Here is a 15,925-nt window from a genome sequence, read left to right on the forward strand (position 1 = left end):
TGAACCATAGCCCCTAGGTTAGGTGTCTGCCAGTATCTCTTTCAGGAATCCTTCCCTGCCTCTCACCCACATCGACGCTGGACCAGCGGCCGGACTGCTTAAGAGTAAGAACCTTGACTATCTCCTTCATCTCTCCATCCCCAGTGCTTAATAACTCTTAGGCGCTGGACAGAAACTTGGTAAATGAGAACAAGTAAAAGCCAAGAGGGGAATCTCTGACCCCAAGTGCAGTCCTTCGGCCCCATCCCACACCCTCCTGTAATGAACAAAACGGAAATAACAACAACAAATGAAGTCTGAGGGGCTATGATTTCTGCAGAGAGTGACCTACCAGGGTTGCCTTAGCAAAATGCAAATCGCGTCAAATTTCAGTGCTGTGGCCTCCATCGATTCAAGATGCCTAATCCTTGGCCAGGGGATGGGCGGCGCTTGTACCTTTGGAGTGTTTATTTATAAAAGAGACTGCTAAGCACATTAGTGCATTAGCAGTGCAAACAAGATCACCAGGAAAGGCAGGAGATGCTTAGAAGAACAAACTGCCTGGAGTCACTCTGGAAGCACCCATTATGACCAAACAATCGCTGTGCTAATGACAACTGCTCTGCTAATTACAGTCGCTGTGCTAATTAGCATCTATCCTTATCTTCGGGGCAGGTTCCCCAGCGGACTTTCCCTTCCCAGCGCTTAGACCAGCCGGAGTTACTGCCTGTGCTGGTGTGGAATGAAATTGCTGCGGTTCCTTAAAAATGGTCTCTGCTTCAGATGCCCCAGTGATTCAGACGGGCTTCCCTCTCCTGGAAAAAGGACATCGTCAGGGATTTTGAAGCCAGAAAATTAGAAACAAAACCGGAAAAAAAAAGAGAGGGGAAGAGAGATGCGAGATGGACCTGGTTGCTTTGCTTGTTTTAAACACCTTCTGCAGACTAGACACACATGTTTAGGTTACTTGGAGGACATTCAGAAAATACTACGTCTAATTTGTTTTCTTTGTAAAATGACCGTGTTTGGTATATTCCGAGATGTGGACATTGAGGATAACATTTTCAAATTTTGAAGTGGCTATTTTTCTTTCTTCTCTTACTATAATCAGCGAGAAAGATTAGCGGGGTCTTGTTTAAACATGAATTGCGACTCCCCGCTCCCAGGAAGACACCAGAAAAACGAAGCTATGGAGGCCACTTAATAAGATGTGACTCAGGGCCTTCAGCTAGGGAACGAGTGGCTGCCACTAGCGAGAGGCAGCCTTCCTCCAGTCCTCACAGAGAGCCCTCTGTCTGGCCGGGCGTGGGCCGGTGGTGCCTCAGCTGGAAATCCCACATCTTACCCCACACGGTCCTCTCCCGCGGCTCAGTATGCACACGTGATAAGCAGACGGATTGAAAAGCGCTGTCCAGGCAAATCTTTCAGGAGCTCCTCAGGCTCTTTGCAGGCCACTCTTGAAGGTTCACGAGCAAATAGCTGCTGCTGGCAGAACGCTCTTACTCTGGACTGGGTTTTTGCAAAATCTGTCCGTGCAATTTGTGCAGCCCCCATTCCCTAGCAGCTTCTCCTCCCTGCCATTGCTGAGACTCCAGGCTCAGTAACAGGTCTTGACTGATGTTTATCTCAATCCAGGCAATCTGTAACCAGAGCTGACCTTTCTTACAGGAATGAGGTGGGATGCATGAGAATGGGGGAGGGAAGGAAGGAAAAATCAAACCACCAAACACCACCAACCTTTGATGAGTTTATCTCACTCTAATAGTCTGCCAATTCCCTCACTGATCAAGAGCTGAGAGAAGCCCGGCTGGTGTGGTTCAGTGGTTGAGTGTCGACCTACGAACCTGGAGGTCACAGTTCGATTTCTGGTCAGGGCACATGCCCTGATTTCGGGCTCAATATCCAGTGTAGGGAGTGTAGGAGGCAGCCAACCATTGATTCTCTCTCATCACTGATGTTTCTCTCTCCCTTTTTCTCTGAAATCAATAAAAAATTATATATATATATATATATATATATATATATATATATATATATATATATATATATATATTTTAAGAGCTGAGGGGAGGGGATTCTGAGAATGACCCTGCATGCTCACCAGGACCAACACAGAGCAGCGCAAGGGATTAATGCCAACAGAGCTTGACCTCACTTACTGGGTTCAGGGACAATTCGGGTGTGATCTTTGACTCTTCATGTTTCCACAGAACTTGACAGTTTACTAAAGATTTTATGTCCATGCATCTCCATCTGAACTGGACTCCTCATCCAGAACTCTCCTGGCAACAGCCAGTCTCTTAAAATAACCCTTATTGCCTCCTGGAGATAAATTCCCTTGTGACTTTAGTATGAGCTCTGTGTCTTTTTATTTTATTTTACTGTAGAGAGTAAGACACATGTTGTTCTCTATCACTGGAGGCCTCTCCTTTAACCCTTCCACCTTTCACGCCTCTCCAAACCTTTCCACCTCTCCCATCCCATCTCTTTGGTTATGAATCTGACTTCTCCCTAGTGCCCTTGGGTCCTCCCTCTCTGCTGAGTCTCACCACATGCTAACAAGGGCTATTTCTAAGTCATATGTATCCCTTATGACAGAACCAGAAACCAGGAAACGCTAACTTTTAATGTCCGAGGGGCCCCACATCAAGGTGAGCACTGGGCAAGTTATAGTCGTTCCTGGGCCTCAGTGTCTCCATCTGCACCACAAGGAGTTAGTTCTGAACTAACTGGTAGATCTTTAAGTGCTTGTCCAGTTGGCAAACTTGGAACATGAGACTTTCTGTAAAGCAGAAATCTGGGTTGCTCTTTTGGAGATTCCATAGAGGATGTGAGAATGCAGACCTGTCTCCTGTCAGCAGTTGCTAGGTGCAGGGATCTGGGCAGGGGCAGGGAGAATGAAGCAGAGCTGTAGCGTTCACACCAGAGACTCGGCGGGGAGAGAGTTGGAAAGCCCAGGCCAGGCAGTTGTCAGGAAAGGAGGCATATGGCAGGACAGCTGGTGGGGTGCCTGCTGGCCACTCAGGAGGACTGGACTGGAGATTACTTGCAGGAGGGAGGAAGAGGAGGTGAGAAATGATGACTGCCTTTGATGCTGAAAAATCTGCAGGCCTGCCTTCTGGAACTTGGGGGACAAGGGAGCTGCAGTGCCCCCACAACCTGTCTGAGGCTCAGGGAGGGAGACGTGAAAGAGATAAATTTAGACTCATCAGAACTGCCTTAGCAAGTGGCTCCAAGAGGTGACATAGTCTGGAGACGGAAATAATTGCAAAGAAAGTTTAAGTGAAGCCAACGATGAGGAGCTTAGTGAAACGGGCTACGCTGATTTAATAATAGTCTGGGAAGTTCTGTAAATCTGGAGGCTGTTGTCAAAAGAGAAAGAGTGGGCTGTTCACTATACTGCCCTCCAGGAGCAAATCAGGGCACACACAGACCCTGGCTATTCAGAGACAACCTCAAACTGAATGGTTGGGAACAATGGACAGCATGTGAGGCTGAATAAAAACACCTCATGGGGATAAAACTGTCTGAGCCTGGAGACTCCGCCGCCAGGCTTTAAGGAGCCATGCTCTCTCTTCCTCTCAGTCTGTTGGTAGGAGAATGGCATCCCTCTGGGGCATCAGGAGATCTGCGATCATGGGCTAGCTCGGCAGTGACTTGCTTTGTGACCTTAGCCAAGTCCCTTCTCCATACATAAAATGAGATCCGGGGATTCCACGAAGCCCCTTCAAGATCTAACATCTTGCCCTGGCCAGTGTTTCTCAGTGGTTAGAGCATCAGCCTGCACACCAGAGGGTTAGGGGTACAATTCCTGGTCAAGGGCACATACCTAGGTTGCAGGTTCAATCTCCATCCAGCCCTGGTTGGGGCACATGCAACCAATCAATCTCAATCAATCTCAATCTCTCTCTCTCTCTCTCTCTCTCTCTCTCTCTCTCTCTCTCTCTCTCTCCTCTCCTCTCCTCTCCTCTCCTCTCCTCTCCTCTCCTCTCTCTCTCTCTCTCTCTTCTACCTTCTCTCCCCATATCCCCCTCCCCTTCCTTTTCACTCTCTCTAAAAATCAATGGGAAAAATATCCTCACTCCTCGGGTAAGGATTAAAAAAAGATCTAGCATCTTACTGCCCAATGAACCAAGTTAATTTCCATACAAGAGAATGAGAGCTAATGCATTTGATCACTTATCACATGCAGCCACTCTGATGGTAGCTGTGAAAAATCAAACCACATAAAACATACAATGTGCCTATCACAGTGCCTGGCATCTGATGCAACATCCCTTTTTAAAGAGGAGGCAGGAGGACTATGCTTGTCACGTGTGTGACCAGGGTTTAGAGCAGGTCTTTCTGGGGGTCTGTTTTCCTAACTTTCCCTCCTGCTTATCCATATGTCTGAGCTTCTTCCTGCCCCTTTTCTCTTCAAAATCCTCATCCTCTGAGAAGCCATTTATCAAGACATTGGTTGCATTTTTACACACTAATAATGAACTATCAGGAAGGGAGACTAAAAAATAAGTACCCAATCCCATTTACAATTGCATCAAAACACACAATACCCAGAAATAAATTTAACCAACAAGTTAAAAATCTGTACACAAAAATTATAAGACACTCAAGAAAGAAACTGAAATAGATACATATAGAGGCATATACAAGATCATGGATAAGAATAATTAACATCATTAACATGTCCATACCACTCAAAGCAATCTATTGACTCAACGTAATTCCTATCAAAATACCCATGGCGTTTTTCACAGAACTAGAGCAAAGAAACCAAAAATGTATATGGAACCACAAATCATTCCTTGTAATTCCTCTCAAAATGCTTCCCATGGGAAGTCCTTGGAAATCGCTGGCATTCCTTGGAACTCCACTTTGCAAATTGAATTTTCATATATGTCTTTCAATAGCATGAAATCTACAAGCTTGTAAATTCCTTTCTCAACTACAAGGGGTAATTTACTTTTTTCCATGCAGCATTATTCTATCCATCATGATTCTCAAGGTAGAGTTTCATAGATTTTATTAAAACAACAGAAAGCCAGTATTGTAAAATCTCAGTGTCAAGTAATTCATCCAGATTGTCCTTAAATTTCTCCCAGAGTTTTTCCAATAATGAAGCATTCAGCTTCTGCTTGAGCCTCTGAGTAGCAGAAAGCAATTTGCTGGGAACTGGAGGGCTTGGCTCAGCCACTAAATTGCTGTGTGGCTGCCAGTCACTCTATCACCCTTGACTGATCCTTCAACCTTACCCTTTTGCCTGCAATTGCTCACTGGGCCTTGTCCATTATACCTCACAACTATCTCCCAACATTCCTTTTTATCTTCAATAGTAGTCCCATCATCCTGCTTCAAGGTGGCTTCAACAACAGACACCTTATTGACCCTCCATTCCACTCCTCCTGCCCCTCTCATCACAATCTACTTCAGAGGCAGCCACTGCGAGGGTGAAAACTCCAATGCGGTCAAGACATGCTCCCCTCCCTTAACCAAGTAAGAGCCCTCCCATCTGCTATTAGAATAAAGACCAGGCCTGCTAGGCTCCCGTGACCTGCCACTGATTACTGTGCCTGGCTTCACCGCCTACCATCCCCCCTCACTTGCTCAGCTTCAACCTCACCAGCCTTCATTGCCTGAAGTTTTAGAGTTTTTCCTTCTCAGAATATATGTCTCTGCTTGAGACCTTTTCTAAGGCTAACTCTCCTGCATCTTCCAGGTATTAGTTTAATAACACGTCATCTACAAAGAAGACCCCAAAGCCTTATTACTGGGTTCTAGTCCAACAGATGTGCTCCGTCCCTCTCTAAACTACATCCAACTGCATTAGATCCCACTGCCGATTGCTTTCCTGGGACCCTATATCTTAACTTCATAATACCTACTGCAAATCAAGAAAATGCAGAAGATCACGATCACGCGCACACACACACACACACACACACTCACACACACATTCACACTCACACACTCACACGCACACACACACACTCACTCACACATTCACACTCACACACTCACACGCACACATACTCACTCACACATTCACACTCACACTCTCACACACACACACTCACACATTCACATGCACACACTCACTCATTCACACTGACACACACACTCAAAAATTCACACTCACACACTCACTCACACATTCACACTCACACTCATACACAAAATACCTAAGCACCACAGGGTATGGGGCCATTTTCATCTCATTTTCCACTGTATCCCAAGTAACCAGCATGGGACCTGGGACATATTAGGTGCTCAGAGCGCGTGCGATTGCTACTGAGGTGAACGCTCTTAGGGAATTCACATTACATTTCCATTCTAGTTCTATGAAATGGGAAGCGATGAGGTGTGCTGAGCTAGAGGGCAGGAGCAGGGCTTTGGAGCCAGCCAGGCTGACAGGCGAGTCCTCTCTCTCACTCGATGGTGACCTTTTCCTCTCTGATGTTAACTGCTCAGGTGTGAAATGAAGGCCATGGGGCCTCCAAGGGTTTTACTGAGGAAGCTAAACTGGCATTCTCCTGGCCCTCCCTCTCCCTGGAAGGGGGATGTGGGAAAGCCACTAGACATTGCCATTTCTTAGCAGAGTAAAGGGGGTGATCACAGTCCCTGCTCCCTACGACCACGGTGAGGATGACATAGCATAATGGGTCAATGGTGCTAAGAATGCCCTTCGCATGTGCTGGACTAATGTTAGTGGCTCTTCTTCTTATTATTATTACCATTATTATTATAGCTTGACATATAGTAATTCTTATTAAATAGCAGCCACTATTACCACTCCAAATACAATAACCACTATTATTAATTTGATGATGGGATAAGGATGACAATTTTTATAATGGTGATGTTTCTTACTAGCTCCAACTTTTGTTGGTAAAACCTCAAGTAGTAGGGAGAATCTGCTTTGTAATATCCTGTCACATATTCATGCCTAACAGTATAGTTGTTCTCTTTAAAAAAGAGAATTTCTTCTCCCTCTACCATCTTCAGATTCTGAGGCATGAATACATCCCACCCAAGGTCTTTCTTCTCCCAAGAGAACAACCTGTTACTTCACCCTTCCCAGGAAGCCTTTCTCAACGAGACTGCACGTCTAATCCCCATATCATTTGGCCAACCCAGGCCCAGTGCTGTTTGCTCTCATAAGAGAGTAGTCTCATATTTTAGTTTCTCGTGTGCCTCTGTATTGGTTAATAGGGAAAAGGGTCTTTGACATATTGATAACAAAATAATTAAGGGGTTTCTAAATAGCTTTACTGAGATTTGGTGTATGTGTATACGTACGTGTGTGTGTGTGTGTGTGTGTGTGTGTGTGTGTGTGTGTATGTGCGCAGATGGAGGAAGAAGGAGAGAGAGAGGTGTTTTAAGAATGTTCAAGAAAATGTTAATTCTGCATGTTTCTGGGTGATGGTAATTTTATTTTCTACTTCATTAAATGTCTTTATTTTTTAACTGCTTGACTAGACTACACAGGACACTTATTTTGTAATACACTGAAAGATTAATTAAATTTTTAAAAAACTCCATTAACTATACTTACAGGAGGAATTTATATTGAATTGAAAATATGTGAACAGAGTTAGAAAAATGGGAGGGTGGGAGGAATAAGGGCTAGCTAGGTCAGAGAAGGAACCTCATGGTATGAATTTTCTGACTTCTAACACTCATGGGCGGGCATCAGTGAGCTTGGGGAGATGCTTGCCAGTGTAAGAGGACTCGATTCAATGGTGCCCATGGCTCCTCCCGCCCATATTTTGGGTCAATGACTCAACCAGTGAAGTGCCAAGGACGGCCCCCATACCTAAAGGTCATCTGGAAGACTTGGCCTTGGTTCACATGCTGGGTCCGGTTGTTGTAGCCATGTAGCATCTCTCCAAAGAGGGTGTCGTTGAATTTGGAGTCGGGCTTGAGGCACTTGGGGCCCTCGCAGACATCGGAGAGCATGAGGCAGGATTTCCCATCAGGCGCCAGCTTGTACTCCTCCACGCAGCTGCATGACAGAGCAGAGCCGAGAGTTAGCAGCGTGTGGGGATGCCCCCCCCGAGGCGACCTGAAATGGAGGCCTCCTTTGCCTGCAAAACAGGTCAGAGTTTAGGAACGGAGACAGCTCTTCTGGCGGGAGTCTATCTAGGGCACAGGTGTCTTGAGAGAAGCACATTAATCCTGCAAATTGGTAAATCCAAGGGAAGTCATTTGTAACATTTCGGAGGAGCCGAGGGGAAACCCGGAGTGCACATTCATGCACAAAGGAAATTTAAGAACGGTTTTCCATGAGCACACAGACTTCCAGAAGCATGACCGACCATTTCACTGGGAATCGTCAACTAGCTCCTCAAACTGGAATCTATTCCCAGTGTATCTGTCAACCAAGGTGAAAGACTAGTGCAAAAACAAGATTTTATTGCCCTGGTAGCTCAGAGGGGATTTTTCCAGGACCACGGACAGCGCAGGCAGCAGCTGCTGCTTCTGTTCAATTAGCAATGTTCACAGCCTCTGCTGGCCTATAAGGACCAGTCCTGACAGCACCAGGGCCCTGGACATACCTCTGAAGCAGGGCGGGCTCCTCTATGGACCAAAGAGGCAGCTGAATGGGATGTGGAAGTAATATTTATGATGTGTGGGTTTGCAGTGGGAAAGGAATCTCTTAAGAGAGGCATAGGGAGAAGGGAGGAAGCATAAAAATCAGCCCCTGACAAACATCAACCCAGAAACGGGACTTCTTTGAGTGTCCACCTGTTCATGGTCCTTTGCTACACACAAGGGATAGGGTGCACATAATAAAATAAACAAGAGCTGGACAATTGGAGAAACGGTATCAATATCATCTCTGCTCCTTTGGACCTCTCTAAACCTTGGCAAGTCATTTGACTCTTCAATCTCCAGTTTCCTCATCTGTAAAACGGGGTAGACACTCTGACCTTAATTTACTAGGATGCTATGAGGTCCCATGATACATTGGATGCAAAAAAAAAAAAACCCAAAAAACCCACACAGGCATTGCAGGTAGTTAACAAGATAATTGTAGTAATGGTGGCAATGGTGGTGTTTCTATTTATTGAACACATACGATCCAATGGGTACTTTGCATATCTATATTTGATCATGAAAAAAAAAAGTAGTGTCATTCCTGCTTTACAAAGAAGCAAAATGAGGACCCAAGAAATAAAGCATGTCACACCAAAAGTGGCAAAGCTGGCAATCAAATGCGGGTCTCTTTATAACCAATGTGCAGTGGGAAAGTCTAGGAAGAAGGCATGTCCTGGTGCCCTGGTCACGTCTATTTCCCTTTCTGCTTGCCTGTGTTAAATGTAAGCAATTAACCTTCAATAAAGTTGCAGTACAGCTAAAGTGAGTTATATAAACATGCAGAGTATATAACAAGGACTTGAAAAGTGTAAATCCATCCATGTATGCCAGGAGCTTCCCAGCAAATATGAGAAATGATTTACCCACTCATGAATAAGTACACTTTTTTTTTGTAAATGATTTAATATTACCAAAGCCTACGGAGTAAAATGTGGAAATTCCTCATTTCCCACGCCGCATATATTTTTACTGCCTGTTCTAGTGGTCATCATTGTTAACTATTATGTATTCTTCCAAAGTTTTTTCAATGCATTTAAAGATACACATTAAATATAATTTATATATAAAGTATCCCCTCAAAAATGTATATATATACTTTGACAGATAATTACATTTTGAAAATGAAATGTATTTTAATAAACACTGCCTTTATAATTATTCAAAGTGTGTATACATTTTTTGGGACACCCGCGTGTTTTTGTGTGTGTGTGTGTGTGTGTGTGTGTGTGTATGTGTGTGTGTGTGTTATGAGATAAGCATTTGTACCTAATACTATTTCTTGAAGATCTTTTCAAATCTGTATTCATAGATCTTTTTAATGGTTATTTGGCATTGCACATTATAAATGTACCATAATGCTTTTAACGAATCTTTATTGATGGGCATTTTGGTTGTTTATAACTGTTTGCTATTATAAACGGTGCCATAATAAAGATCTTTGTACATATATCATGGCACGTGTGTGCATTTCTGTAGAAGAGATTCTTAGAAGAGGGATTGCTGGGTCAATGTTTTAGGAATTTTAAAATTTTGATAGATCTTCTAAATGACTGTCTGCCGAGACTCTACGAGCTTACAATCCTATCACTGATGAATGAGAGAGCCCGTTGCCCACATTTTTCATGTTCATGACTGCTGATCTGGGATGGGGGAAAATAGCACGCTTTTGTTGGGATGTGCATTTCCTGATGACTGGTGAGGTTCACTATCTTTTCATGCCATGGTCTGTGTACTTCTCCATCTGCACATTGTCCGACCATATGCTTGGACCATTTTTCTATTGGAATACTTACCTTTTTCCTTACTGACTTGTAGATGTTTTGCCTATTTTGTGAATAGTGACCCTTCTCCTTCCATATATATTGACATTTTCTTCCAGTCTGGATTTGTATTTTAATTTTGCTTTTGAGATCTTACACCCTCTCTATCCTGGCTGGTCCTTTATTGCTTCTGAATTTTGTGCAATGCTCAGGAAGCCACACAATGACAAAACATCTTCCTGTATATTCTTCTAATATATATAGTTTTTACATCTTCAGTTATTTAATCGATGTGGAATTAAATTTTGTGCATGATAGAAGTGGTTATTTTGACTCATTTTTATAATGAGTACTAATGACCTGAGGGTCCTTGCTTTCACGACTTTGAAATGCTGTTTTGTCATGTACTACATCCCCACGTATACACGGTTGGAGTTTTCCCTACTGAATGATCTGTATACTCCTGCAATAATTCTACTCCAGTTTCATCACTATGGCTTTATAGTGTGGTCTGAATATAGTAAAGTAAGTCCCCTCCACATCATGGACACAAATTTTCTATTCAAAATGTTCCCATTGTTCTCACTCATTTCCCCTTCAGATGAATTCTGGAGTTGGCTTGTCAAGTTCCATATAAAACCCAAGTGGAATTTGGGCTGGTATTGCATTGAACTTGTAGACTACATTGGGGGAGGTTTAAATATATTTTTCTCATTAAGAAGTATATATTAAGAGCCAACTGTGTGCTGGGCACTGCTGACCACTGTGGCAGGGATGGTGTCACACGCTGGGTCCTCTTCCTGGACCTGTGCTGTAGACAGAGGTTCCGAGCCACCCTTGCAGCTGGGCTGGAGGGACCCTGTGACAGGACCGTGAAGGATGATGGCATCTGTGCTGAAAGGGCACATGCCATGGCCAGACCCGGCTCTGTTTCTCAGCCCTCTCCTCTCTCGCCACGGCCAGCCTGGATCCAGATGCGCAGTGCTGGATGGAAGCGGGCTGCCCATTGCTGCCCATTCACAATGGACCTCTCATGAACAATGCATAAAATCTTGTGTGTGAGCTTCCGGTTTGGAGGACCATTTGGGAGAGCAATATAGCTTCTCTTATTCTAGCTGACTGATACAGCATCTTCACAGTTGTGAGTCTTCTAATTCTAGCTTGCATCTCCATTTATCAAATGTCCCTTTAAACCCTTCACTGAACTTACCGACATTTGAACACAACAGTCTTGCACATATCTTGTGGGCGTGCGTGGGGGGATCCTTCATAGGCATTTGTGTGATGCACTACGCTCTAGAGCAGCCGTCCTCAAACTACGGCCCGCGGGCCACATGCGGGTGTTTTTGCCGTTTTGTTTTTTTACTTCAAAATAAGATATGTGCAGTGTGCATAGGAATTTGTTCATAGTTTTTTTTTAAACTATAGTCCGGCCCTCCAACGGTCTGAGGGACAGTGAACTGGCCCCCTGTTTAAAAAGTTTGAGGACCCCTGCTCTAGAGGTTACAAACATGCGTTTTGGATCCGGACCACCAGAGTATGAATCCTGATTCCCTTCCTTCCTCACTGTGTGACCTTGGGAAAAATGCTTAACCTCTCTGGACTTCCTCTGTTTACCTATAAAGAAGCCCCCACCTCATCGTGCCATTGTTAGGATTAAATGAGTTGTGTTTGGAATATAGTGTGAAAAACACACAGCTCCATTACAGTCTTCTCCATCTCAGGAGTAGGATCAGTTTTTCTCTTATGTTTTCCCTTATATTTTCCAGTGAGTTATTGCTGATATTGAGGAGAGCTATTACTGATTTTCGTACATTGATTTTTCATCCTACCACATAAGGAACTCACCATTTCTAATATGTGGACAGATTCTTCGGGATGGAGGACTTTATATGTGCCCAGTTTGGGGCTGAGGATAATGCGAGCATGTGGAGTACATTAGGACACTGTCCTTTTCTTTCCTCTCTCTGAGTCACTTTGTATAAGATATGTGGTCGGACCTGCCTATAATCCCCTGGGCTTGATGTCTTCTTTTCCACTGTAGCTCTTTAGCTCTCTTATCAGTTTATTTTATGTTATCTGTCAATTTAGATTTTCCACAGCATCGTGACTCTAACTTGGTAATTTATATTTTCTAAGAAAATATTGCATTTTATCAAGACTCAAATTTATGGGTCTATAGTCATACACAGTATTCTCATTAGATGTGTTTTATCTTCTGTGCTTCCATGGTTATGTCCCTAGCTCTTTCCTAATGTGCTTATTTGTATTTCTGTCTCACTCTCCTTTGAATGGGCTTTTTTTCATTTTATTGATGGGGCTCCTTTTATTTTTTTTCCTATTTTATTTATTTCGGCTTTTATTTGTATTAATTCCTTCCTACTGCTGTCTTTGACTTTGCTTCAGAATTCTTTCTTATGGTCTCTTGAGCTGAAGGCTTCTCTTGCTTGGTTTCAATCTTTCTCGCTTCTTGAAAAATGCCATAGGCTCCTGAGTACGACTTTGCCCATGTCCTGCTTGAGTTTGAAATGCAGCCTTCCAGCTCCCGCTCCTTTCTCAAGAGGCAGGGATTCGAGTTTGTGTTTTTCCTTACCCAGGTGTTATGCTGAAGGCTGTCTTTCTGTAATTCTCAAGTAGATAGATTCACTTGCTAGCTAGAGTGTTGTTAATACAGAACAGCATTGCCTTCTAGTCTGAGAATGTACCATGTACAATTTCAACTTTGAATTTATTGAGATTTCATGCCTCCTAACTTAAGACACAGGTGTCAAGTTCACAAGTATGTGGGACCTAATTAAATTTGACTTGAACAGAAGCTACACCACCTAGCAGCTATAGGACCCTGAGGAACTCAGTAAGCTTTCTTAGGCCTCAGTGTCAGAATCTATTAAATGGGGTAACACTAATCCTTATCACAGAGCTGATGTGAGGATTAGAGGTAACTTACATAAAGGATAGAATAGCATCCATCCTGCAGGAGCCAGGGCATGCATCAGGCGTTGTGACTGCCATCATGAGTGTTATGGTGACTATGCTGTTATTGATCTGTTAGCCCACTGACACTTCTCAGGAAATGCAAACTTATCTCCAGTGGTTCTCGGGTCCTGGTTTCTGACGTCTCTCTAGATCTAGATTTCTTTTTTTTAAAATTTATCTTTATTGTTGAAAGTATTATAGATGTCCCTCTCTTTCCCCCACTGACCCCTTCTAGCCTGCACCCCCTGCCCCCAAGATCTAGATTTCTTAAAGTCTGCAAAGCTGCTCTTCTTTGACTCTTCTTTAAAAAAATATATTCAAATTACATAATTGGGAACTTTTACGGGCCATTCATTGAAAATAAATCATACATATTTACATATATGTGAATATATAAATTTGTACACATATAATTACATGTTACATGTATACATTATACACATATATGGATGCACATACACATCACATGTGCACAGCTTAGCCCTAGATTCCAGATTCCACAGCCTAGTATAATTTTTTTCTATATGTGACCTGCTTTGCTCCTTATTACAACCCGTAGTAGAGAGAATAATAGTCCACAAAATGTTCCGTGTCCTAATCCCTAGAACCTGTGACTATGTTAACTTGTATGGCAAAAGGAATTTTGCAGATATGATTAAGAATTTTGAGATGGGAAGATTTCCCTGAATTATCTTGGTGAGCTCCATGTAATCCTAGGGAGCCTTATGAGAGCTTACAAGGTAGACAAGAGTGTCCCAGACAGAGAATGAGATACAGAGAGAGAGGAGAGAGTCTCTGGCCTTGAAGTCTTGCCAATATCTAGATTTTAGGCATTCTGTCTGCCAAAACTGTATAATAATAAATTTGTGTTGTTTCAAGCCTGCAAGTTTGTGGAAATTTTTTGCAGAGTCATTAGGAAACTAATGCATAACCTTCACAGGGCAGTGCAACTCCCAATTTCAGATAAGGAAACTAGCTAGAGACTCTAGTACCTTGGTTGGCAAACCGCAGCTCGCGAGCCACATGCGGCTCTTTGGCCCCTTGAGTGTGGCTCTTCCACAAAATACCACGTGCCGGGGCGCACATACAGTGCGATTGAAACTTCGTGGCCCAAGCGCAGAAGTCGGTTTTCGGCCTGGGCGAGTCTATTTTGAAGAAGTGGCGTTAGAACACTCAAGGGGCCAAAGAGCCGCATGTGGCTCGCGAGCCGTGGTTTGCCCACCACTGCTCTAGGGGATTTGCCGTCCATGGAGCTATCTATGCCTTGTCAATAGTGGTGGAAGGAAGTGAACCTTGGAGTTAATAGGGTGTGGGCATATGACTCTATGTGTGTGTGTGTGTGTGTGTGTGTGTGTGTGTGAGAGAGAGAGAGAGAGAGAGAGAGAGAGAGAGAGAGAGAGAGAGAGAGGGAGGAGAGTTTTAGCCAATTACAACTGTAGGTTCATGGTGGTTTTCTTTTGCCTGGGGTGGGAAAGGGCTGTGGCCCAGTAGGAGAGGGAGGAGGGAAGGTGAAAAGCCTGGGGTAGTTAGTAAGCCCCTAAGAGATGCAGGAAAAAAACAAAATAGGGACTCACCAAGACCAACTTTCCTCTCAGTTTTGAAATGTGGGCAACTCTCTCCCTCAAGCCCCCCTAGGGCACCAGAGGATTTATGCAAAGGTCTGTTTAGTTGCTGGTTTCTTTTTTTGTTAATTTTATTTTTGTATCAAAATGACAAAAATATAGAGCTCCTTTAGAGCTCTGTCGTCTGGGAGACTTTCTTACAGAAATGCTCAAGAGTGTTTGTTGGCTCACAGGAACCCTGCCAATATCTGCATGAGACTATTTATACACATGCCAAAATGAAAAACATAAAATAAAGTAAGTACAAAGATACAAACTGGGCATTTGAGCCAAAGGCGACAAATGTGTTACCCTTAACATACCCACCACATTACAGAGAATAGAACTAGATGGGACTTCTGAGGCCGCACCACAAAAGGGGAAGAAAAGGGGCCACATGCTAACCTGACTAACTCAGGGGAGGCCTGCATGGCGGCCTTGCAAACTCAAGAGACCTAAAGTAACCACAGAGGATGGTCTGAAATTAAAACCTTTCATTAAAAAGCAGTTTGTAATGTCATGTCCTAGGCCAGTATCTTCCCTGACAAAAATAAACTTCGATCTTTACTGAGCCTATTGTGTTTTTGCATCTAAGATAACATACCTGAGGAATGTCAGTGTAACTTATACTCCCCCCTTTCCCCTTTTTTTTCCAGACCCCCCAGGGCACAACTAATGGCACCAGAGCGGAAACCACAAATTCCTCATTGTTATTGTTAGTGCTAGTATTAATTGTCTACTGTTAACTATCCTGTATCCACCTATGTAAAAGAAGCATGTGTCCATCATTTTACTTCTTATCCAATCCCAGAGGTTTGTTACCCTCCTCCCCCCAACCCTTGCTTTGCGTTCTCTGCCTCTCTAATCTATCACCAATGGATTTCATGTAATCCACTTACATCTCCTCTTTGGATGGAATTTATAAAACTAAGTGAAAAGCTGCCATTTTTCAGAGTACTATCTCAATATGTTGAGATTCTGCTTCCTGGCAATTGTCGACAGTTTAGCTCA

General features: G+C 43.5%; 1 protein-coding gene across 4 annotated transcripts in view; it reads right to left on the reverse strand.

Annotated features, from left to right (window-relative positions):
* The window catches only part of ASTN2 (astrotactin 2), a 749,503-nt gene that overhangs the window by 272,706 nt on the left and 460,872 nt on the right, over positions 1–15,925 (reverse strand). For all 4 annotated transcript variants that reach the window (XM_079789927.1, XM_079789926.1, XM_079789925.1 and 1 more), the window contains one exon: positions 7,793–7,981. In XM_079789927.1, the coding sequence (XP_079646053.1) occupies positions 7,793–7,981 (189 nt within the window). The remainder of the gene's footprint in view (positions 1–7,792; positions 7,982–15,925) is intronic.

This window comes from Cnephaeus nilssonii, assembly GCF_951640355.1.
Source record: "Cnephaeus nilssonii genome assembly, chromosome: 14".
Taxonomy (NCBI): domain Eukaryota; kingdom Metazoa; phylum Chordata; class Mammalia; order Chiroptera; family Vespertilionidae; genus Cnephaeus; species Cnephaeus nilssonii.